This window comes from Oryctolagus cuniculus, chromosome 18 (assembly GCF_964237555.1).
Source record: "Oryctolagus cuniculus chromosome 18, mOryCun1.1, whole genome shotgun sequence".
NCBI lineage: Eukaryota > Metazoa > Chordata > Mammalia > Lagomorpha > Leporidae > Oryctolagus > Oryctolagus cuniculus.
Genome location: NC_091449.1, coordinates 31,229,065 through 31,254,010, shown reverse-complemented (window position 1 = coordinate 31,254,010; position 24,946 = coordinate 31,229,065). Strand labels below are relative to the sequence as shown.

The 24,946-nt window shown below is 37.3% G+C and overlaps 1 protein-coding gene and 1 long non-coding RNA gene across 24 annotated transcripts in view; one reads left to right on the top strand and one right to left on the bottom strand.

The window, feature by feature from the left end:
• Nucleotides 1–24,946, bottom strand: part of PHKB (phosphorylase kinase regulatory subunit beta) — a 226,177-nt gene that overhangs the window by 189,765 nt on the left and 11,466 nt on the right. For 15 of the 23 annotated variants that reach the window (XM_070061799.1, XM_070061798.1, XM_008248369.4 and 12 more), the window contains 2 exon segments: nt 3,214–3,303; nt 305–443 (listed from right to left, as the gene is read on the bottom strand). In XM_070061799.1, the coding sequence (XP_069917900.1) occupies nt 305–443; nt 3,214–3,303 (229 nt within the window). 23 annotated transcript variants of the gene reach the window in all.
• Nucleotides 3,273–7,157, top strand: LOC138846683 (uncharacterized). Its single transcript, XR_011384215.1, has 2 exons — nt 3,273–4,085; nt 5,778–7,157. It is a non-coding gene; the product is annotated as an uncharacterized lncRNA (long non-coding RNA).

Sequence of the window (24,946 nt, the reverse complement as noted above, 5' to 3'; positions counted from 1 at the left end):
AATTATCTCTGTGATTGGAACCAATCAACTCAATAAGAATGGGTGGATAGTTCTTCTGCCAAAGACTGATGGTGATTTAGAAAACTAGAGGAAAAAAATGTTATAAAGTCATCAAATGAAAAGAACCAGTCTAATGTATATCCTTAGATAAAGAAAGAACTTAGAGATCACAAAGGGGACATGGGCAACAACTGGTCACACAATGAGTCAGCAACAAAACCAGAAGGTAGCTGCTCAATTCGTCTTAGTCCCACAAAACTCTTATCTAGTCATGGAGATACTAAAACAGCACACACCAGCTCACCTGTATGCAAGAGCCAAAGCCCAGGCCCCAGCAGCACAGTATAGGCTGTCATGGATCTTGGCTGTCTGATCACCACCACACGTTTTAGTGGGAAAGAGACCTGTGGTGGGACTCTGATACAGCAGCAATGTAGACTTAACTGCAATTGAAGAAAAGACAAAAAATGAGTGGTACATCTAGACATTTTCCTTAAACTGAAATATCTTAATCCTTTTTGGTTTCTGAATCCAATTTCTAGCGATTTGGTTGTGTCTAAATTTAGGTATAGTATAAAATATTTGAATATGTGGAAACAACCTCCTGTCACTCTACCCTAAGTGAGAATCTAACCTGGATGAAAGGTTCTTTCAAGTTTTAAGGAAAGGTCTCATCTAATTAGGATTTAAAAAGCCTTTAGCATACCCTGGGTAAAGTCAATATGTGACCTAAGTCTTATTATTAAGACAACATCAGGTACCAAAAGGGAAAAAAAAAATCAAAAAAAGTGAGGACAATATTTTTTTAAAAATCAGTTAAATAGGGAATCTTAAAGCAAATGTACGACAAACAGTAGTGTATCTCTGCTAAATCACAGCACCAATCTTACTGCTGTGAGTAGTTTATCAACAACTTACAAAGGATGAGGAAAGATCACAGGACAGGCCAGAATCCTGTATTTCGCAGATATCTACTTTGTGCCTAGTGTTCAAAGGAACACATATATTTTACTTAAACTAGGTACAGGTTAGGGATATGTATAGCATTTCAAAAGTGAATCCCATCTTTATATAACATGAAAACAGTAGCAAGCAAATAACTGAGCATCTTACTTGAATGAGTCTAAAATTAATGTTTTATTATCTTTCATTAAAAAATTCTGAAAAATAAAATCACATTCCCTGGGAGTTCATTTTATTTCTAACTATAAATGAATAATCAGTGTTTTTCCAAAATACATTAAGTATAATCTGGACTGGTGCATGCTACTTTTTAGAATGGCTTTTCAAACGTCTAAAACACTGCTCCTTCACAGAGATTACGGAATTAAAATTTATTTTTCTTTTTCTCAGACTAACCTGATGTTATAATTATTTCTTTCAGAATACCAAGGAATTTACTAATTTTCTCAGAGGAAAGAATCAGCTCTCATAGTCCAAAATAAATATTGAAATTTGTTTTAAAAATTAGTTCTAGGGCTGGCACTGTGGAATAGCGGCAGGTAAAGCTGCCACCTCAGGACTAGGCATCCCAGGTGGATGCTGGTTCAAGTTCCAAGTGTTCCTCTTCCAATCCAGCTCTCTGCTATGACTAGGAAAGCAGTAGAAAATGACCTGGCTCCTGGGGACACCCGGAAGAAGTCCCTGGCTCCTGCCTTTGGCTCCAGCCATTGTGGCCATCTAGGGAGTGAACCAGCAGATGGAAGACCTTTCTCTCACTCTCTGCCTCTGCCTCTCTGTTACTCTACCTTTCAAATAAAAAAAAAATTTTTTTTTAAAAAAATGTAGTTCTCTTTAGTTACTACTACCAAGATAATAAACCATACAAGGCATGCCAGGATTTTTTTTTTTTTTTTTTTTAATGAAAGACAGAGAGAAGGGGAAAGAGAGAAAGGGACAGACAGACAGACAGACAGACATAGTAGGATCTCCCATCCACTGGATCACTCCCCAAATGCCAACAACAGCTGGGACTGGGCCAGGCTGAAGCCAGGACTCTAGAACTCAACCAGGGTTGCCCCAGGTGAGTAATTACCCAAGTAATTGAGCCATCATTTCTTGCTTCCCAGAGAGCACATGAAGAGGAAGCTGTAACTCAAAGAGCAGCCAAGACTCAAACCCAGCACTATCACAGAGGATGCAGATATCCCAAGCAGCATCTTAACTGCTGTACAAAAAACACCCGCCCTATGTCAGAATCTTGACCAAAATAAGTTGAATTAAAGTTTTATACAAGGTTGAAATAGATTTTCAAAAACTTATTGAAGACAAATTTTATATTATTTACCATCCTAAGACATAAAATAAATGACACAAGTAGTAAACTGACAAAAAAATTAATAGGCATTCCAATTATTTCAGTTTCTTGCTCACATTGAAAAATAAAATTTGCCTGGATGATGACCCTGGAAAAGCAGAATGTAAAAGAGAAATAAAGAGTGACATGATATTAATCATAATAAAACCTGAAATTATTTCTTGTATCTCAAAGAATTAGAAATGTGTACAAAAGGTTTAGGACTACCTGGGAACCAGGTACATGTAATTTTTTTTTTATTATTTCTGAAAGGTAGAGTTGTAGGCAGTGAGAGAGAGAGAGAGAGCGACAGAGAGAAAGGTCTTCCTTCTGTTGGTTCACTCCCCAAATGGCTGCCACAGCTGGCGCTGCGCTGCTCTGAAGCCAGGAGCCAGGTGCTTCTTCCTGGTCTCCCATGTGGGTGCAGGGGCCCAAGCACTTGGGCCATACTTCACTGCCTTCCCGGACCACAGCAGAGAGCTGGACTGGAAAGGAGCAACCGGGACTAGAACTCGGCGCCCATATGGGATGCCAGCACCGCAGGGAGAGGATTAACCAAGTGAGCCAAGGCACTGGGCCCCCATGTATATGTAAATGAGTAAGTGAATACTTTTATGAGATAATTATTTATGAATAAAGAAACATCCTCAAGTTCTCAAATCTGGTAGTGTTTAGGAAGTTTAAAAACAGAGACATATTGGAGACAATTTTTAAATTATTTAAGAGCTAGATATGACATGCTAGATTCCTTTAGAGTTCCAGGACTGATGTATAATAGGAATGTGTAATTACCTGAACATTGAAACTACCACAATATTCAAATGAAAGATTATCTACATAATATACATTTTATACTGTAGCTTAGTAAACACTAATTACAGATAACTAAGGACACGGTTTCCTCAGGTTCTGCTTACCAATTTTGTAATAATAATCCAATTTATCCCATAGAGTTTCATTATCTGGTCTTGGAAGATTAATGCTTTTAAGAGGTTCATAAATTGAGCCTAAAAAACAAGATGAAAATCCATCAAATTTTGCCATTTTTATCGAGGTAAACAAAGAAAATCCCTAAGAAAATGAACACATACTACATAACAATCTAATTTTGATTTTTAAATGTAAACAATCATATCTCACTGCTGGGAGAGGCACCCTTGATAGCAAGTATAGAAGAGCGCTAAATGTCACAGTACACTCTCACTCTCACCCCTAGCACTGAATCCAACCAACGAATGTGTACACCAGTCCTAACAACTTGAATATCAGTAGTTCAATCATTTCTAGTTCTTAAGAAATATAGCTGATGGTGTGCCCTTAAATTCAAACCTTACTCCTTATGTTGATGGCTTTGGCAGGCTATTTTTCATTCAAGCAATCATACCCCAAAAACCTCAAGGAAAACAGATAATACATGTTGCCAAAGCCATTCTCTCCATGCAACTTCAACTGGGTTTCAGATTGAATCCTTAAGCCTCTACTTTCACCTAGGAGGATTACATCCTTGCCTATCTGGACTACAAGCAGAGATCATCATACTTCTCAGTCATGAAAACTACTCTAAGGTGTTAGCAGAGCATGCTGCTCAAAAGCTACAGATTACACAAGAATCATAATTTGCTAAAAATGGATACAGAAAATCATTCACTTGACTACTGCACTTTCTCAACTGCTGACTAAAAGAAAGACATCTGACCTTCAGCCATCAAAGTACTATCTCTCATTCTTGTAAAAGCTCTCAGATATTATAAACATCTCAAGGTCACAATTAATCCACCCCTGGATTCAGGTAATGTATACCATATAGTCTAATAATAACAGCGCACAAAAATGAACCTACAATTTACTAGAGGGAAGCGAGGATCATGTTGGCATGTGATTCTGTTTTTCAAGAAAATTTAAAGCAATTATGTTCATTGAATTGCTATGTCCAGTATGCTGTTTAAATCTAGGGTATTGGGAGTCCTTTTTATGTTAAGGCCTATAGTAAGCATTATAAAGGAAGTAAGGAAAAAACCTACATATTCAGGCAACAGTTTCATTAGCTTCTGTAGGAAAGAGAGATGATTTATGTATAAAAACAGGGAGTAGAAAATGACCCTTTCTGAGAATAGATTTTCTAAAAACAGAGTCCAAAATGGCACCAAATGGAAATGGTTTCATTGTGAAGAACAGAAAGACCTATCAATATAAACAGGAAAACATCAGGCTTCTGTGTCTCCTCCTGCCCAGGAGTCAAGGGCCTAGCCAAGTCCTCAGCCTTACCTTCTAACAGGTAAAAGCACATTGGCAGACAAACAGTTGGGAAGGAAAAATAATGCCACTGCTATGCCAGTATGTAATAAATTAGGCTCTGGACTCTATAAACTGCCAGTGAAGCTCAACCACTAAGAAAGAAAACAAAATTAGGCACAAATAAGTTACAAATTGTGTATATGCATATACAAAGATGTAAACAGGACACTTTGCTGGGGTAAAGGAATATGGATGGAAAACATTTCTGTTTTTTATTTACATCTCTATTAATCAAGCTAGTATTTTATTTACAAAAAAATAAAATCACCAAAAGCTGAATATATACTTCCACTACAATTGGGTAAATAATACATGTGCATATGGATTAATAGAAACAGAATATGCAAAACTGAAATCAATTTGCATTAAATATATGAATTGATGGAAAAAAGTATTTATCTTTTAAAAGATAAGTTTTAAAAAATTTTAAAAAATTATCTTTTAAGAGATAATTTTTAAAGATAAATTTAAAAATTTTATCTTTATTAAATTTAAGGCCAAATGGACTAAAGTGATTCTGTCATCTAATTTTTCTCAAAAACATCACCAATGAATGGGTTTTTTTAAAGTAACAATAAATAAAAGGAAAATAAGACTTCTCAAGACATTAAATATCTATTCAGTAGGAGGTAAAAGAGAGGATGTTCAGCAAGAAAGCATAAAAATAAAATCATCTATTTTCTTTTACTTTCCTATATCTTCAAAGGAAGCTTATGGTGACATAAGAACAGCTTAGTTAGATAAATGTTAACATTATAGTGATCACCATTATAAATATATAAAATTAAACAAGGATGTTTTATACAATTTTCTTTGAACAGGATCACAAATTTGAAGTCAAAGGAAAAGTAGTCAATGGTAACATTTTTTAAAAGATTAGAATTGGAAAGCAATGAGTAGACTGTAAATTCCCCCAAAAATGAAAAATATGCAAAATTACGCAAAAATTTCAGTAACTGATTGAGGTTCAAGATACAAATGAATTTTTATTTTTTTTAGAATGAATTTGTAAGACATAAATTTTTCTTTTCCATAATTTTCTCATTTAAATTGTCTATATCCAAACCTTACAAAGTAAAATTAAGTTTATCAATTACCAAATTTGTAAAATGAGTTTAAGCATAAAACCAGATATTTTTATCAATTTCTCTAATATTAAAAAACATAATCTGTATCTTCATTTCAGAACACACTTTTGTCAAAGAAATACATTGGCAAAGAACAACACATGGAAATGAGGCAGAAGCTGTTATTTGAAGAGAAATACTACTGCTTCATCACAAACAGGAGTAAAGAGATCCCTGAGACATATCCATGAGCCTAAAACAGTACTGAATATATGAACTCAACACAAGCAAAAACTTTCTTAATTTTGTACTCTAAAACACTATCAAGGTTACTGAGTATTCTGGGGTAGCTCCATTAAAAGATTTTCTAAGAGGAAACTCCAGCTGGAAAGTTGATCAACAAGCCAAGGCAATGGCAATAGTCTATTTAGACATAGAATTTTTCATTATGTAATTCAACGCTGTTCAATACATGCAAAATGTTATTCATCAAGACTCTGATGATCTTTTTAAGTAGCTCTCTCATTTCTTCATAAACAGCAACAGACTAAGATAAATACCATTATTTATTCATTCAATTTATACAGATAGTGTAAACATAAGACTGCACCATATATCTAGCAAGATTACAGCACAGGAGGAAAAGCATGAGGATTAGAAAAAGAATACTACAAGGTAAAGAGTAGTTAAATGCCTTAAAATATAAGGACAGGAAAAATCAATCTCTTGTTGGGCTCAAGAACACAAACAACTGCTTACAATCTCTGAAAATAATAGCCATTTCAACTGATTAATTTCCAACCAAATATGAAGACAACTGAATCTAAAAGGACATGAAATTATAAAAATATATATGTTCATGCCCACATGTTTAATATTCTTGGTTGGAAAACTTAAATAAAATATTAAATATAAAATTATTTTTAAATAATACAAATAAAAAGGTTTAGGTGAAGAAAATATATCACTAACAGGTAAATTTTATTTAAAAACTCAAGAGTAAAGGTTATTCTTTCACAAGAATTTTATCATAAATTTACATTTTATTCTTATTTTCTCCCTTGACTAGAATAATTTCTTTTCAAATTAAAAAAGCACATTACTTCATTAATATTTTAATGAATGTAATATATGAATAAGTATATGAAAGTACATCAAGAAGTTCACGGAAAATGGAATTAAAAAATAAATTTATTTTTGTGCAAAAAATTTGAAATCTATACATAGTCATACTACACATTTTCCATGAACTTTCTGAAGTCCCCTCATATAAGCTGTTTTTAGTGTGGACATTTATCCTTTTGTTCCTTATCTCATTATTGGCTCTCTTTTGTCTCATGTTTTCTCCATGTTTATAGAATCTTAACCAAACATACATACCATAAGTGAGGGGAGAGTCTCTCCTTGTCTGTTTTATAAAAAAGTGATCATCCAATAGAGCTTTCCTTGCATTTTGCTCCTATTCAACAACACACATGAAAGTCACTCCAAGGCAATTTTTTTTTTTTTTTAAAGAAACACTTAGGGCCGGCGCCGCGGCTCACTAGGCTAATCCTCCGCCTAGCGGCGCCGGCACACCGGGTTCTAGTCCCGGTCGGGGCACCGGATTCTGTCCCAGTTGCCCCTCTTCCAGGCCAGCTCTCTGCTGTGGCCAGGGAGTGCAGTGGAGGATGGCCCAGGTGCTTGGGCCCTGCACCCCATGGGAGACCAGGAAAAGCACCTGGCTCCTGGCTCCTGCCATCGGATCAGCGTGGTGCGCCGGCCGCAGTGCGCAGGCCGTGGCGGCCATTGGAGGGTGAACCAACGGCAAAGGAAGACCTTTCTCTCTGTCTCTCTCTCTCACTGTCCACTCTGCATGTCAAAAAATAAAAAATAAATAAATAAAAAAAATAAAAAAAAATAAAAAAAACACTTAGTTATTTGAAAGGCAGAGCTACAGAGAGAGAGAGAGAAGGAAGGCAGAGGGAGAGATCTGCAATCTGCTGGTTTACTCCCCAGGTGGCTGCAAGGGCTAGTGCTGGGCCAGGAGGAAGCCAGGAACTTTTTCCAGGTTTCCCACATGGGTAGCTGGGGCCCAAACACTTGGGCCACCTTCTGCAGCTTTCCAGGTACATTAGCAGGAAGCTGAATTAGAAGTAAAGTAGCATGCTCGCTTCGGCAGCACATATACTAAAAATAGAAGTAAAGTAGCCAAGACTCAAACCAGCACTGGGATATAGGATAGGAGAGTTTCAATAGGGGGTTTAACCTGCTGCATCACAATGTTGGCCCCTGTTTTTGTTTTCCTACTTCCTTGAGAAGCATTACTGGATTGTTTATTTGAGATCTTTCTACTTTGTTTAATGTAAGATCTTATTGCTATAAACTTCCCTTTTAATACTGCTTTCATGGTATCTCAGATGAGGTATCAGGTTGTGATGTGTTTTCAATATCAGTTGTTTCAATTTCTTCATTTAAATTACCACTAGCAAGTAGTAGCACATTGTTCAGTTTCTATGTATGTGTTCTATTTTCTTGTTGCTGATTTCTAGTTTAATACCTTTGTGGTGTCAGAAGGTACATAGTGTGATTTCTATTTTTTTGAATTTACTGAGATTTGACATGTGGCCTAATATATGCTCTAGTCTAGAAAATGTTCCATGTGTTGATTACAAGAATGTAGATTCTGGGGCCTGCGCTGTGGCATAGTAGGCTATTCCTCTACCTGTGGTGCCAGCATCCCATATGGGCTCCACTTCTGATCCAGCTCCCTGCTAATGTGCCTGGGAAAGCAGTGGAAGATGGCCCAAGTACTGGGTCCTGTGCACCTGTGAGGGAGACCCAAAAGAATACCCAGGCTCCTGGCTTCGGATCGGCTTAGCTGTTGAGGCCATTTGGAGAGTGGACCAGCAGATGGAAGACCTCTCTCACTCTGTTAATTTTGCCTCTCAAAAATAAATAAATTCTTAAAGAAATGTATTTTGTAGCTGTTGAATGAAATGTTCTGTAAATGTCATTTGAAGCAATAATCAAAAATCTATCAAAGAAAGTCCAGTACCTGATGGCTTTACTACAGAATTCTACAAAATATTTAAAAGAAGAACTCCAATACTTTTCAAAATATTGCAACAGATCAAAAAGGCTGAAACTCTGCTAGACTCTTTATGAGATCATCATTATTACTCTTTTATCAAAACCAAAGACACAACACAAAAACAAAACTACAGACCAATATCCTTGATGCAAGGATAAGACTCAACAGCTTCTCATACAAAAACAAAAAAGCAAAAAACTCTCTACAAATCACGTATACAAGGAACATATCTCAAAATGAGAGAGGTTATATATGACAAATTCATAACCAATATCATACTGAAGGCGGGAAAGCTGAAGATACTGCTCTTTAGCTCTGAAACAAGATAAGAATGTCCACTTTCACCACTGTTATTCAACATAGTACTAGAAGTATTAGCAAGAGCAATTAGGGAAAAGAAAGAAATATGTGACATCAAAATTAGAAAGAAGGAAATCAAAATATTCATGTTTGCAAAGGACATGATACTACACTTGAAAAAAACCTAAACATTCCCCCACCCCAAAAGCTGTTAGAAATGATAAGTCAATTCAGGAATGCAGCAGGATAAATAATCAGCATACCAAAAACAGTAGCATTTTTTTAAAAAAAGATTTATTTATTTTTTGATTGTTGGAGTTACAGAAAGAGGAGAGGAGAGACAGAGAGACAGGAGAGAGAGACAGAGAGATATCTTCCATCCACTCCTTCACTGACCAAATAGCTGTAGTGGCCTGGTACGTCAGGATGAAGCCAGGGGCTTCATCTGGGTCACCCACATGGGTGGCAGGGACACAAACACTTGGGATATCTTCCACTGCTTTTCCCATTAGCAGGAAACTGGATCAGAAGTGGAGAAGCAGGGGCACAAATATGGGATGCTGGCACTGCAGGCAGTGGCTTTACCTACTATGCCACAATGCAGGCCCCAATTGTAGCATTTTTATATATCAATAATCATCCTGCTGAAAGAGAAATTAAGAAAGAAATCCTCAATTCACAATAGTTACCAAAAAATGAAATATTTAGGAAAAAATTTAACCAAAGAAGTAAAGACCTCTATGACAAAAATTATAAAACACTATTGAAAACTATCATCAAGGCAGGGCCAGCATTGTGGCAGAGCTGGTTAATTGGCTGCTTATGATGCTGGCATCCTATACTGGAGTGCAGGTTCAAATCCTGGCTGTTTCACTTCCAATCACGTTCCCCACTATGTACCCAGGAAAGCAGAAGATAGGCCAAGTACTTGTACCCTGCCACCTATGTGAAAGACCCAGATGGAGTTCCAGGCTCCTGGCTTTAGCCTGGACAAGCCCAGGCTGTTGAGGCCATTTGGTGAATGAACCAGTTTTTGGAAGGTGTCTCTTTTTCAAATAAATGAATAAGTCTTTAAAAAGAAAATGAACTCATCAAAGACACAGAATAAAAAGGAAACATATTCTTTACTCATGGACTAGAAGAATTACTATCATTAAAATTTCCATACTGGGGCTAGCGCTGTGGTGTAGCACGTAAAGCCACCACCTACAGCACCACCATCCCAAATGGGTGCTGGTTCAAGTTCCAGCTGCTCCACTTCCAATCCAGCTTCCTGCTATTATCCTGGGAAAGCAGTAGAAGACAGCCCAAGTACTTAGGTCCCTGTACCCACATGGGAGACTCAAAGAAGCTCCTGGCTCCTGGCTGGAGATCAGCCCAGCTCTGGCAGTTGGAGCCATTTAGGGAGTGAACCAGTGGATGGAAGATATCTCTCCATCTCTCTCTGTCTATTTCTCTCTCTCTTTAACTCTGCCTTTCAAATAAATAAGCAAACATTTAAAAATTTTTCCATATTTCCTAATCTACAGATTTAATGCAATCCTTATCAAAATATCATTTACATTCCATAAGAATTACAAAAAATAATCCTAAAATGTATATGGAACCACAAAAGACCCATAATAGCCAATATGATCCTGGGGGGGGGGGGGGGGGACAAGCTGCAGGAATCAAAATATCTGATTTCAAAGTGTACAACAAAGCTATAGTAATTAAAACACAAAGTCCTAGTATAAGAACTAACACAGAGATCAAAAAAAAAGAACACATTCCAGATTCCAGAAATAAATCTGCATATATATGGCCAACTGATTTTTGACAAAGGTACCAAGAACATTTGAAGAATGTTCAATAAAAGGGGTGGGCAAAACTGGACATACATATGTAGAAAAATGAAATTAGGTCCCTATATCTGACCATATACAAAAATCAACTCGAGATATATCAAAGACATAAAGTAAGTCCTGATACTATGAAATTGTTAGAAGAAAACATAGGGGACACACTTCAAAACACCTGAAGTCTTGGTGTAGGCAATGATTTTTTGTGTAAGACTCCAAAAAGCTCAGGCAATAAAAGCAAAATGGGACAAATGGGATTATATCAAACTCAGAAACTCATGCATAGCAAAGGAAACAACAGAAAAAAAGGCAAATTTCACAGAATGAGAGAAAATATTTGCAAGCTGTTCATCTGACAAAGGATCAACACCCAAAATATATAAGGAACTCAAAAAACTTGACAACAGAAAATACAACCAAACCATTTAAAAAATGGGTAGAGGAATTGAATAGACAGTTCTCAAAGAAATACAAATGGTCAACAAATGTATGAAAAAGTGCTGAATATCATTAGCTGTAAGGGAAACGCAAATCAAACCATAATGAGTTATCATCTCACCCTTGTGAGAATGGATTTTATCTGAAAGACAGAAAATAGCAAATGCTGCTGAGGATGTAGAAAAGGGAAACGAGCATATGCTATTGGTTGGAATGCAAGTTAATGTAACCACTGTGAAAAACACTGGTGATTTCTTAAAAACCCAGAATTAAAATTGCCATATTATCCATTGTACTAATGGTTACATACCCAAAAGATATGAAATCCTTATATCAAAGAGGTACCTGCTACCCCATTTGTATAGCAACACGAATCATGACAAGAAAGATAGCGATTCAACCAAGGTGTCGATCAATCAGAAGAATAACAAAAAATATTGTATATACACACAATGGAATCACACTCAGCCATAAAAAGAATAAATCCTGTCATTTGCAGTAAAATAGATAGAACTGGAGGACATGAAGTTAGCCAGACACAGAAAGACAGGACATCATATTCTCCCTCATATGCGGGAATTCCAAAAAAAAAAACAAAAATGCTCAATTGAACACAGAATGTTGATTGCTAGATACAAGGATTACCAGGAGGAATGGGAGGGATAGAGGGAGTTTGGATTATAAAAAAAGTTGAGGGGCTGGCACTATGGCACAGTGGGTTAAAGCCCCAGCCTGCAGCGCTGTCATGTCATATGGACTCCAGTTCGAGATACAGCTACTTCATTTACAATCCAGCTCTCTGTTGTGACCTAGGAAAAGCAGTAGAAGATGGCTTAAGTCCTTGGGCCCCTGCATCCACGTGGGAGACCTGGAAGAAGCTCCTGGCTCTTGGCTGCAGATCGGCCCAGCTCCGGCCATTGCAGCCATTTCAGGAGTAAACCAGAGGATGAAAGACCTCTCTCTCTCTCTTTCTCTCTCTCTCTCTAACTCTGCCTTTCAAATAAAAAAATAAACCTTTAAAAAATTTAAACGACAATTTATTCAGCTAAAAATTCCCCTTTATTCCTACAGAAACTTGAAAAATGCTATTAGAGAAGGAATAAGTTACTCCAATACATTTTCAACTGATACATAGGAAATTCTCAATAAATATTTATTGAAGTGGATGATTCAGAGGAGTAAAGGAAGGGCTTCTTGAATTTCCAAAAGGCATAATTAATTGTTCCATTCTCTATATCATTACAGCATGTAGTAAATAACTTAAAGGCAGCTCTTGCTATCACAATACATTTTATTTTCCGTGCAAGATTAATGTGTTATTTCCCATACTATATTGGAAGCTGGTCAATAACAAAGACAGAACTTAGTTTTACGGCAGATGGCAGCAGATTTTTAGTATGAAGGCAGGAATAAAAGGAAAGAAGCTGGTAAAAATATGTTTCAGGAGACCTGATGAAAGGTATACAAATTAATTCTTACAAGATACATATCTCCTGTCACTGAGCTACCATTTCCCCTGATTTGATAACAAAGTCTCACCTCCTAGGCAAAATTTCCATGATTAGATGATTTGGAAAACTCATCTTAATCACTTTATGATATATGTTAATTTTTACAGTTAAAAGATTTGAGTACATTATATATGACTCAGCATTTTTAGTATCCTCAGGCTCACCAATGTCTCCTTAAAAAATACAACTTAAACTATGATTTTCTTTTCCCCTCAATTCCATCATGCACATAAATTTAAAACATTAAGGAACAAATGTGTCCTAAATAGAGGGTGAATCAATGAATCAATGCCTCCATTTGATGAAAGACCTCAAGGCAGATCCATTTGTGTATCAAGATCATAAAAACATAGTGTGACAAGGCCGGCGCCGCGGCTCAATAGGCTAATCCTCCGCCTAGCGGCGCCGGCACACCGGGTTCTAGTCCCGGTCGGGGCGCCGGATTCTGTCCCGGTTGCCCCTCTTCCAGGCCAGCTCTCTGCTGTGGCCAGGGAGTGCAGTGGAGGATGGCCCAGGTGCTTGGGCCCTGCACCCCAGGGGAGACCAGGAAAAGCACCTGGCTCCTGGCTCCTGCCATCGGATCAGCGCGGTGCGCCGGCCGCAGCGCGCCGGCCGCGGCGGCCATTGGAGGGTGAACCAACGGCAAAGGAAGACCTTTCTCTCTGTCTCTCTCTCTCACTGTCCACTCTGCCTGTCAAAAAAAAAAAAAAAAAAAAAAAGATTTAAAAACATAGTGTGACAAACGTAACACCTTACCACAAGATGTGTACAGCATGATCCTATAATAACTATAGCTATACATGTGATATTAGAAAATGCATATACATATATAAATATCTAGGTACTTGTAATTTTTTAAAAAAAACACTAAATTTGAAAGATTAGCATTAATGACAGGAGAGTGATTTTTACTTTATATGAAGGGACTTCAAAAAACTCATAGAGCAGCCAGCATTGTGGCACAGCAAGTTAAGCTGCACCTGCAGCAAGTGTATACCATAAGGATATTGGTTCAAGTCTTGGATGCTCCACTCTAATCCAGATCTCTGCTAATGTGCCTGGGAAAGCAGCTGAAGATGGTCCAAGTACTTGGGCCCCTGTACCCATACAGAAGACCTGGAAGAAGCTCCTGGTTCCCGTGGTTCCCAGCTTGAACCTGTCCCAGCTGTTGCAGCCATCTGGGGAGTGAACAAGCACATGAAAAGATGTCTCTGACTCTCTCTCTCTGTAACTTTGCCTTTTAAATAAAAATAAATAAATCTTTAAAAAAAAAAGAAAGTTCGTAGAAAAATATTACTGAAAATAATGGGCATTTTCCAGAACTTTTTGAAGTACCCTCATATCAACCGATTGTCTAAATATTATTAAGAAGGCAGTCATTTTTACTGGCATAAGATTTTAAATGGGAAAAGAAAATGTGAATGCTTACCTACTACACATTGTACATTGTTAGTTCAGAAACATTATCTTATTATTCTGACAAAGCTATGAGATTGTTATTAAAGTGAGGAACTGAGAAGTTATCAAATAGAAGTTGGACTTTGAACATAAGGTTCTCTGAATGCAAACAATATGTGTGCCCTTTTCCTTATACCATACAGTAAAAAGTCCTTTACTGAAAAGAGTTAAGAGGGGCTGGCGCTGTGGCACAGCGGGTTAACACCCTGGCCTGAAGTGCCGGCATCCCATATGGGCACCAGTTCGAGACCCAGCTGCTCCACTTCCGATTCAGCTCTCTGCTATGGACTGGGAAGGCAGTAGAAGATGGCTCAAGTCCTTGGGCCCTTGCACCCATATTGGAGACCCTGAGGAAGCTCCTGGCTCCTGGTTTCAGATTGGCACAGCTCTGGCCATTGCGGCCAATTAGGGAGTGAACCAGAGGATGGAAGACCGACCTCTCTCTCTATGCCTCTCCTCTCTCTGTGTAACTCTGACTTTCAAATAAATAAGTAAATCTTTAAAAAAAAATTGTTTTAAAAAAAAAGAGTTAAGAACCCTAAATCCTTATTCTCATTTTCTACCTTAAATAGTAGACTATTCCAAAATTAGATATAGACAAATACACACATACATACTTTTACCCAACACCTCTTAGTTATTATTACAGCTCATTTGAATTCTCAAGATTTTAAGTCTATATGTTTCTCCCAAGTGGATAGCTAGTTGATAAAAAAGCTTTAGATGTAAAATATAAAATGGCAAATATGAATAACACAACTTTATAAAAAAGAAATAAAATTTGCCTATTCAACTTATCCAAATAAGATGTGAAAAGGCCATTCCACCATTTTCATTTTACTTTTAATAAAAAGGTATTAAGTTCTTTCAGTGACCTTTAGAGAGGGAAGATATCCTATAAAATCTATTTAAGGACATTAAATCCAGTTGATGTTTCATGTGTTGACCTTACCATACCAATCACTCAATTAGTGTTTTCATTTTCCCTTCTTATTTATAGTCCAGTAGAGCACCTTGCTATGTACTATGATTTTGTATAATTTTGATGAGGTCAGAGTTGTAATCCAACTATTCCAATCTTTCCAAAAACTTTTTTTTTTTTTTTTTTTTTTTTTTTTGACAGGCAGAGTTAGACAGTGAGAGAGAGAGAGAGAGAAAGGTCTTCCTTCCTTTGGTTTATCCTCCAAATGGCCGCTACGGCAGGCGCGCTGTGGGAGGCGCACCGTGCTGATCTGAAGCCAGGAGCCAGGTGCTTCCTCCTGGTCTCCCATGCGGGTGCAGGGCCCAAGCACTTGGGCCATCCTCCACTGCTCTCCCGGGCCACAGCAGAGAGCTGGACTGGAAGAGGAGCAACCAGGACAGAATCTGGCGCCCCAACCAGGACTAGAACCTGGGATGCCGGCACCGCAGGCAGAGGATTAGCCTAGTGAGCTGCAGCATCGGCTCCAAAAACTTTTTAGAACTCTTTTGTGGGGATAAATACATCTCAGGTAGCACAAATTATTTAACAGTCTTAACAGTTGTTTTATTCACTGCAGTAATCCAGGTACCAACAACTGCCTGGCATGTAGCAAGTGCTTAATAAACATTTATTGAATAAATAAAATCATTATTCTCTGATGCCTAAACTTTGCCTGAAGTACTTGGAATCAGTTGCTATAAATAATGTGATTCATGAGGATAAATGAAGTTAAGTACGATCCACTCACCGATAACATAAATTGCAACCATAAGTAAATCAACTTGTTCCATTTTGTCCTTTGCTTATAAATAAAATCATAAAAAAGGATGAGTAAAAAATAATTTGAGCAATGGCAGCAACACATCACTAGAATAAATGTATGTAGCCTTAAAGTAGTTTGCTTTATAAAGGATAATATTAATCTGAACATTAATAATTTCTTAAGAGAAACCGAAGATCATCATTTGACACGTATATCACAAGTGAAAATTTTTAATTCCAAACTTCTAACACTTAAATGATAGAGCCTTAGTCCAATATTAACCGAACTACATTGAGGAAAAAAAAACTTCACTGTGTACCATTCTCAATACTTACAAGAAATATACATAATTTTATTATGTCCTTCTGTTGTTCTAAGGAGAAAAAAAATACTATTAGGTATTTGGCTGTATCATTTTTTGGATTTTTAAAATTCTGAGAAGAAGGGAGGGAAAGCGAAAGAGAACTCTCTCAGTTCACTTGGTCTCGGTTACTGACTTAGCAAAATCCAATGGTGCATTTAATATGAATTTTATCGCTAATTAAAAACAGTTCTGAGACCACATTGCACAAAAGATGTGAATAGAGTTAAGTTTTGAATATAAATTTTCAGGAAACAAAATAAGCTATGAATTAGCAAATTAAACTTAATCATAAAAACATCTATAGGCCAAATGAGATGATTTCTGAAACATAATATAGAGTTTATAGGTAATGAATGCTAGCTAATTTTCTTTCCATCAAATGCAGCAAAGTTTAGATCACTGGCTAAGTATAACAGGGACAAGATGGCACTGACACTTCTGTGCTATACTTCAATACTTCTAGGCTAGACTTTAATAATTTGCTCCAATTCTGTCCTGGGGGTCTGATGAAGATCTTGCCTTTTGAAAGGACACATGCATAATGTAATCATTACCTAATCATTACCTTTCTTGTATGGAATCCATTCACACTTCAGTGAATAAGGTTAGACCCACAGTTCAATAGAGTAAAAGAAAGTTCACCTACTACACACAGACTCCCAGAGTAACAAAAAACTTTTAGAGCGGGATTGTCTTAACACTTAAGAGCCTCTAGATACAACATGGGTTTTGAAAGAATTGATCTGCAATATCACAGCTATATTATTTTGCAACTTTTGGGATTTTTTTCTCTGAGTTAGGTGATTGCATCTATAAAGTGGGAGAAATTACACAACCTCACAGGGTTTTTGGTGAGACTTAAGGGAAATACATTAAGTAAGGTAACTGGATAGTACATATGAAATATTAATCACTGGGGCTGGCACTATGGCATAGCAAATTAAGCCGCCACCTTCAGTGCCAGCATCCCATATGGGCTCTGATGTGAGTTTTGGTTGCTCAATTTCCCATCCAGCTCCCTGCTAATGCACATGGGAAAGCAGCAGAAGATGGACCAAGTCCTTGGGCCCATGCAGTCATGTGGCAGATCCAGAAGAAACCCCTGGCTCCTGGCTCCTGGCTTTGGCCTGACCCAGCCCTGGCCTTTGTAGCCATTTGGGAAGTGAACCAGTAGATGAAAGATATCTCTCTCTCTCTCTCTCTCTCTTTCTGTGACTCTGCATATCCTTCCCTGTAATTCCAACTCTCAAATAAACAAATAAACTATTAAAAAATTGTTTCTTTTTTCCACCTTAAACTGTTATCTCCTCCAATACTCTGGACGAAACTGGGCATAAATTCTAGACAAAGAATTCTAGACTAATCGGGTTTGTTAGGTTAATTTCAGAATCCTCTTGTTTGATGCAAGGATAGATGTTCCACAAAGTGATTTTTAAATTAGTAAATTATATAATCAGTAGTTTACAAGAAGTGGAAAAAGATAATTGACAAGAAAAATGTGGTATTAAAGCAGCTATGGGTACTTTAGTGCCTATGTGCAAAACCTGTAGAAAACCAAGATTACCACTTTCTCTAACCATGCCAGAGGAACATTCCAGTGGAAGAGAGAGAACAGATTCACTCAAATACGACCCTGTGCAACACAGGAGTGATACTAACAGGTCTTCAAGGAAAACTTAAAATGAATGATTATTTTTCAAGCATGATTATTCGGAGCTAAGCTTAGTTTCACCAATAAGTAACAATATCCAAGCCTATCCAGAGCCAACTGTCTATGGGAGACCTTTGGAAGTAGAATTGAATTGCTCATTTAGAAGTGTAGGATGAGTATTAGACCACCACACCCACAAGAGAGTGGAGCTATAAATGTAAATTAATCCACAATTATAGATATGCTTTCAGTTTTAATTCATCATAAACTATTCAAACCATGTAGTTTGGCTTAAAATTTTCATGTCTATTCTAAGTATAACTTAACTTTATCATTTCTTATGGACTATTAGTTTTTTATGTAATATAAAAGTGAAAGAATGTGACTCTGGATGAACACTGAGGCTATTAAAATTTTTGCTGAACTTTAATTTGCATTATAATTTAGTTATAAAGATTTGATTGTAGCAAAAAATTGAAATGAAAACTAGAATCATGACAGCAGATATTTAAGGTATTCAGCTTGTAGTACTACAAACGAAACTAAATTACTTCTGTAACATTAAACTATAATGGAAATCAGCCTTGAACTTGTTAGTTTTTTTTTTGTAGTTAATCTAAAGTCTGCTTGCTGTTTCCTCTACATTTCAAAGAAAATTACTGTACTGGAAATACCTGTCTCCATTTTTTGTTCATTCTATGATTGTTAAATGCTATCTTACAAGGGGAGCTAGGAAAAAAGGACTTCTACAGCCAGTGTTTACTGGCATCATTCTGTTTCAAGTATGAAACTCCCTGAAAATGGATTCATTATGTCCTAAAGAAGAGCTCCCCACTGAAATGAGCTCCCTACATGATCTTTTGGAACATGGAAAGGACCACCTACTATTTCACTGTAATCACGTATGGGAAAGACCCAGAAATAGACATAAAGATACCATCATTTCCAATAGCATTTGTTTGAAAATTAAATTTACAAAGGTATTCAAAAAGTTCATGGAAAATGAAATTAAAAGATAATTTTTTGAAACCCATGCATTGTTTTTTTCATAACATGAGTTTTCCATCAGCTTTTTCACAACTCCCTCATGTGTCACTGATATACAGCAATGGCCTAAAAATGGAATCCCTGAACTGAGCTCAGCTAAGTAAAAGGTCAGAAGTCAGAGCCTGAAGCAGACCAATAACTGGCAGAAGCAGAGAGCAGAGAGGTTGGAGGAACAGCCCCAGTCACACAAAGTAACTTGTATGAGTTGTGCTCAATGGGAATTAGGGATGCAGATAATGACATATTTATTCAAAGGCTAAGGTAAAGCCTGGAAAAGTGAGGATGCTTACTTCAGAGTCTAACATCTACAGAAAAGAGATGAGGATGCTCAACAAAAATAGTGTGATTAAAGTGCAGGCCATCCTCCAGTAGCAAGGTCATTGCCTCTGAACTTGCCAGCACTGCAGAGTCTCAAGCCTAATCCCTGACCTGCTGAGTCATAATCTGCATTTTAAGGAGTCCAGGGTTCTATCTTGAAAAAAAAGAGAAGAGGGCAGAAAGAGGAACCCAGGATGTGAGATGCTGAAAAAGCCAGAGAGCAAAATCAAACAGCAGTCAAGTTTTCTTAGGAAAAGCCAACTCTAAAACCCCAAGAAAGTAAAGACCATGAACCAACTATAAAAGAATGACAATCATGAGTAGCATCTTGGGGCCTGTGCTGTGGTGCGGTAGGTTAATCCTCTGCCCGAGGTGCCTGCATCACAGATGGGCATCGGTTCGAGTCCCAGCTGCTCCCTTTCCAATCCAGCTCTCTGCTGTGGCCTGGGAAAGCAGAAGATGGCCCAAGTTCTTGGGCCCCTGCACCCACGTGGGAGACTGGGAAGAAGCACCTGGATCATGGCTTCAGATCAGTACAGCTCCAGCTGTTGCAGGCCATTTGGGGAGTGAACTAATGGAAGGAAGACCTTTTTCTCTGTCTCCCTCTGTAACTCTACCTCGCAAATAAATAAAATCTTAAAAAAAAAAAAAAGACCAGCATCTATTCCTCAAAGCTTGCTTCAAGACCCTTGCATCAGGGTGCTGACAAATCCAAATTTGTTGTCTCATTACCTCAACTCTAACCAATTTCCCATCTTGGAAGATGGATTGTAAAATTATCCAGCATAGGCTTTAAAATCCTATGACTATTTTCCTCTGCTCCACCTGACAATCTGTGATCGAGTAACATAATATTTTAAAACAGAATGGAATAACAACAAACATTTAGACTAAGTCTCTCATATTATGGAGGAAATTCACAAAGTGCATACTTAGTCAAGAGTAGAACAGGGGCTGGTGCTGTGGTGTACCAGGCTAAGTCTCCACCTGCAGCACTGGCATCCATATGCGTGCTAGTTCGTGGCCCAGCTGTTCTTCTTCCAATCCAGCTCTCTGCTATGGCCTGGGAAAGCAGTGAAAGAAGGCCCAAGTACCTAGGCCCCTGCACTCACATGGGAGACATGGAGGAAGCTACTGGCTCCTGGCTTCAAATCAGCCCAGCTCCAGCTGTTTCCATCATTTGGGGAGTGAAGCAGTGGATGGAAGACCTTTCTCTCTGTCTCTCCCTCTCTCTGTTTGTAACTCTACCTCTCAAATAAATAAGATCTTAAAAAAGAGTAGAACCAACACCAGAAAGAAGAGCTCTATACTCCCTATTTGATATTTATTTTATTTGAAATTTACATTAATTACTTTGATCTCTTCACAGATTTGCCTACAACATCATGCTTAGTGAGTCTGTCAATACCCAACATAAAGGACTGAAGATAAACACATTAGTCTGCTTAACCAAAGAGTTAAAACAGATAAAGAATAATAGCAATATTAGCAACATCAGAATAAAAATAACCAGCATTATGTAAGCATTTACGTTGTACAAAGTACCCTGTTGACAAATTTATAGACATAGTGTCATATAATCCTCACAATAACCCTACTTGGGAGTCCCATCATTATTATTATCATTTAAAGATTAAAATAACAAGAGGTTGAGTGACTCAATTAAGGTCACACTGCTAGAAAGTGGAATATAGCTAGGATTTTTCCCCCCAGAAACCTTTTATTTAAGGAATACAAACTTCATGCATTTCCTAAGTACAACTTACTATAGAAGATTTAAACACTGAAGTATGCTTGGTTTCTGGGGAGAGACAGAAAGAGAAGGAGAGATTTCTCATCCACTGGTTTACTCCCCAGATGGCCACAACAGCCAAGGCTGGGCCAGGCTAAAGCCGGGAGCCAGGAGCTTCACTAGGGTATCCCACAGTGGTGGCAGGAGCCCTAACACCTGGCCATCTTCTGCTGCTTTGCCCAGATCATCAGCAGGGAACTGGATGATTAGTGGAGCAGTTGAAACAGAAACCAGCACCCATAAGATGCCAGTGTTGCAGGTGGTGGCTTTATCAACCATGCCACAATGCTGGTCCCTATATCATTTCTTATTCTGAAAAAATTTATACTTATCCTTGATGTTGATTTTTCTCAACTTCATTTAAAAGTGTATCATCTTACACTCTTTTATTATCATATTTCTGGAATTTAAATGCCAAGTTCAAACTCTCTGGTACCTTAGGTAAGTCTATGCAGATACACAAGGCCTTTTAAATTAAATAATGTTGACCTTCTGGATGTGTGGAAGACTTATATTTGATAAAAATGTAGATGAACAAAAGATGTGATTTCTTCTATTTTCCCTTATGGAAAGGCAAAAGTCAGTATACAGAGATTGTTCGAGGCTTTTAACCATGGTGCAAAATCAGTCAGGGTCATGCTGTTTGGCCTTAGAGATTCTGTTCAGTTTAAGGAACACCAAGTTTAAGCCATCACCAAGTCAAAAAGCTATTATGCATTCAGGCACTATTTTGCTTAATTTATTACTTTTCTTTTTGGAACCTGAATTTTAAATGTTTTTGCAATTGAGCAGTGGGGGAATTCTTTTACCCAGCATAAAGGTTCTATTTAAAAAAAAGAAAAGAAAAAAAGAAACCCCACCAAATTTCATTTACCAAATAAATAGGTGAAATGATTAAACAACATAGGGTGCTGGAAAGTTAAACTTTCAGTCCTCAGTGATAACCCCCATATTGAGGCTACTGATGCAAAGCTGCAATAGACTTAGTCCCTGACCAAACAAATTCTACAGTCTAGGAAAGGAAACATCCCTAGTTACCTAGAGTAGTCAGTGACATTATAGGTAAAAGAAGCATGTATAAAGTGCCATGGGAATCAATAGAGCAATTAATTGAAACCTGGGATGCAGAGAAGTGGGTTGTCAGAAAATATGTTAAGACAACAGATCAGTGTAGCAAAATCAAAGATTATCAAGTGCACTAAGCTTATAAGGAAAGGCTAGGTAATACAGAAGGAATCTCATGATAAAGGTGCAGAAGCCAGAAAGACAGTGACCCATCTGTGAGCTGCAGGTACACTTACAATGCTGCAGCAGAGTATGTAAATAAGAAAGGAGGCTGGAAGTCTAACAGTGGGGGACACTAAATAGCAGGTGCCATGTTTGCATTTTATCCTTTAGGTAACAGAAAGCCACAGGAATGTTTTATGATCCAAACCTTAGAAAGGTAAGTCTGAAGGCAATCTGAAGGCAAAAGTGTTCAATTTGGGTCAAAATAACTACTGCACGGTCTTTAAAAAAAGATTTTTATTTATTTGAAAGGCAGAGTTATAGAGAAAGAGAGAAAGAAACAGTGATAGTTTCTATCCACTGGTTCACTCCCCAAAAGGCTGCAATAGCTGGGGTTGGGCCACACTGAAGTCAGGAGCCAAGAGCTTCCTCAGGGTCTCCTCTGTCAGGGAGGAAGCCCAAGCACGTGGGTCATTCTCCACTGCTTTCCCAGATACATTAGCAGGGAGCTGAATTGGAATTGGAGCAGTGGGGCTGGAACCTGAGCCCATATGGGTTGCTGGCAGCCCAGGTAGTGGCTTAATCCATCACGCCACAATGCCAGCCTCAACTGCAGGGTCTTAAATTAAGACAGAGACAGCAGGAATGCAGAGGGAAGGAAATATTAAAGAAATTATTAAAAAGCAAAATAAAAGAGTTAGGAAATGATTTAATTTGGTCTAACTTTTAGGTTTAAAAATTATAGTGAAATAAAGCAGGAAAAGGAATCCATAGATAAATTCTAACCCTCAAATAGTTTTGATTATTTCAAATTATATTAATTAACTATATATTCTGCTAGGTTTTTTTTATCAGTGCAGTCACTAAGCAAATGATTATCAAAGCTACAAGCTAAGCTATTAAGAATTGAGATTAAGTGCGTATAACAAATTAATTGAGTTTCATTGTGTATTTCCATGAAAATAAAATAACAAGAGGATCTTTGAATTGATAACAACAGATAAAAACTCATAAAAAGATTTCACAAAACAAACTACCCTCAGAAATATGTAAATTAAGTAGACAAGCTCTTATTTTTGAATACTTCTATATCAACAATATTTAACATGGAAATTTCTTTGTTCTCAGTGGACCATTTAAAAGTTGTTTAACACAAATAAAAGGTAAAGGTCTAAGATTGTAAAGTCAACATGCTATTCAAACCATATTAAAAAAAGGAGCCCAAACCGAATGGAAAAGTCTGACAAAGCAGAAAGAACACCAATGGAAAAAATTAATGCTATCTATCAATGCTTACCATAGTACCAAATAAAATTATGTTTAAATGATTATTTTTAAATAATATATATTTTTAAGCATTATTTAGAAGCACGGACATTTGCTGAGTGAAAAGTAATGTCACTCAAGGGGGTTGGCTCCATTGCCTACACTAAGCAAAGCCTCATGATGCACAATGCGTTGTATCTAGAGTTCCATGTTTCTCACTACAAATTTCCAGATGAAGTCACCTAATCATATCTGTAGCATCAAAGTGGTCAACAGTGACCTAACAGTATATATATCAGAATCATTTAGGCATAGCATATTGTTATTCAAAACCTATTAAATACATTTATTTTTGCCCAAGGAGAGATAAATAGTAAGGTTACTTACATTAAGATAGCAAGATTTATGGTCAAATTATAGAAGAGAGAGAAAAATATGCTATGAGCCAAAAGTCCCATCTTCAAAATATATCTGTAAGTACTTATATCAAAACACTTAAAATCAAATACCACAGTAAACATGGAGGTTTCATCTTCTGCCTTAATTTTTGAAGTTAGACTTGCACAGCTTCAATTTGGTTTCACAGATGAAAATTCATGACAGAAACATATTTAGAGGGAAATAATTTTAACAGGGTGAGGCTGAAGTCATCCTAAATCAGAGGCCATTAAAAGTTTAGATGTGAATTATAGAAAATAAGATGTCCTGTAAGTTAAAGATCTCATGAGAAAAAGAGTCCATTGCCTAAAGCCACAACTTGGGCCCCTGCAGCCATGTAGGACACCTGGAAGAAGCTCCTGACTTCAGACCAGCCCAGCTCCAGCCGTTGTGGCCACTGGGAGAGTGAACCAAGGAATGGAAGACCTCTCTGTCTCTCCCTCCTTCTCTCTTTGTGACTCTGCCTTTCAAATAAATAAATCTTTTTTTAAAAAAGAAAAGAAAAGAAAAAGAGAGAGAAACTACTCTAATACCAAAAGAGACATATCCTAACTGCTTCAGTGTTTATCAAAAAGAAAAACTTTTTTTTAATCTCCTACAATCCTATTATCTTTTAGTAGGTATAGCTTTCATCCTAAATCAAATGAAGACATGGCAGTACCTTGTGCAACTTGGCAGAAAAAACAGAAAGCCAATGAGACCTTTTAAAATATGGAGCAAAAAAAATATGGAGAGAAATTATCATAATGGTAGAAAAATAACTGCTTCTAATATTTTACTATATACTCCTTTTTAAAAGATTTATTTGAATATCAGAGTTACAAAAGTAGAGGGAGAGAT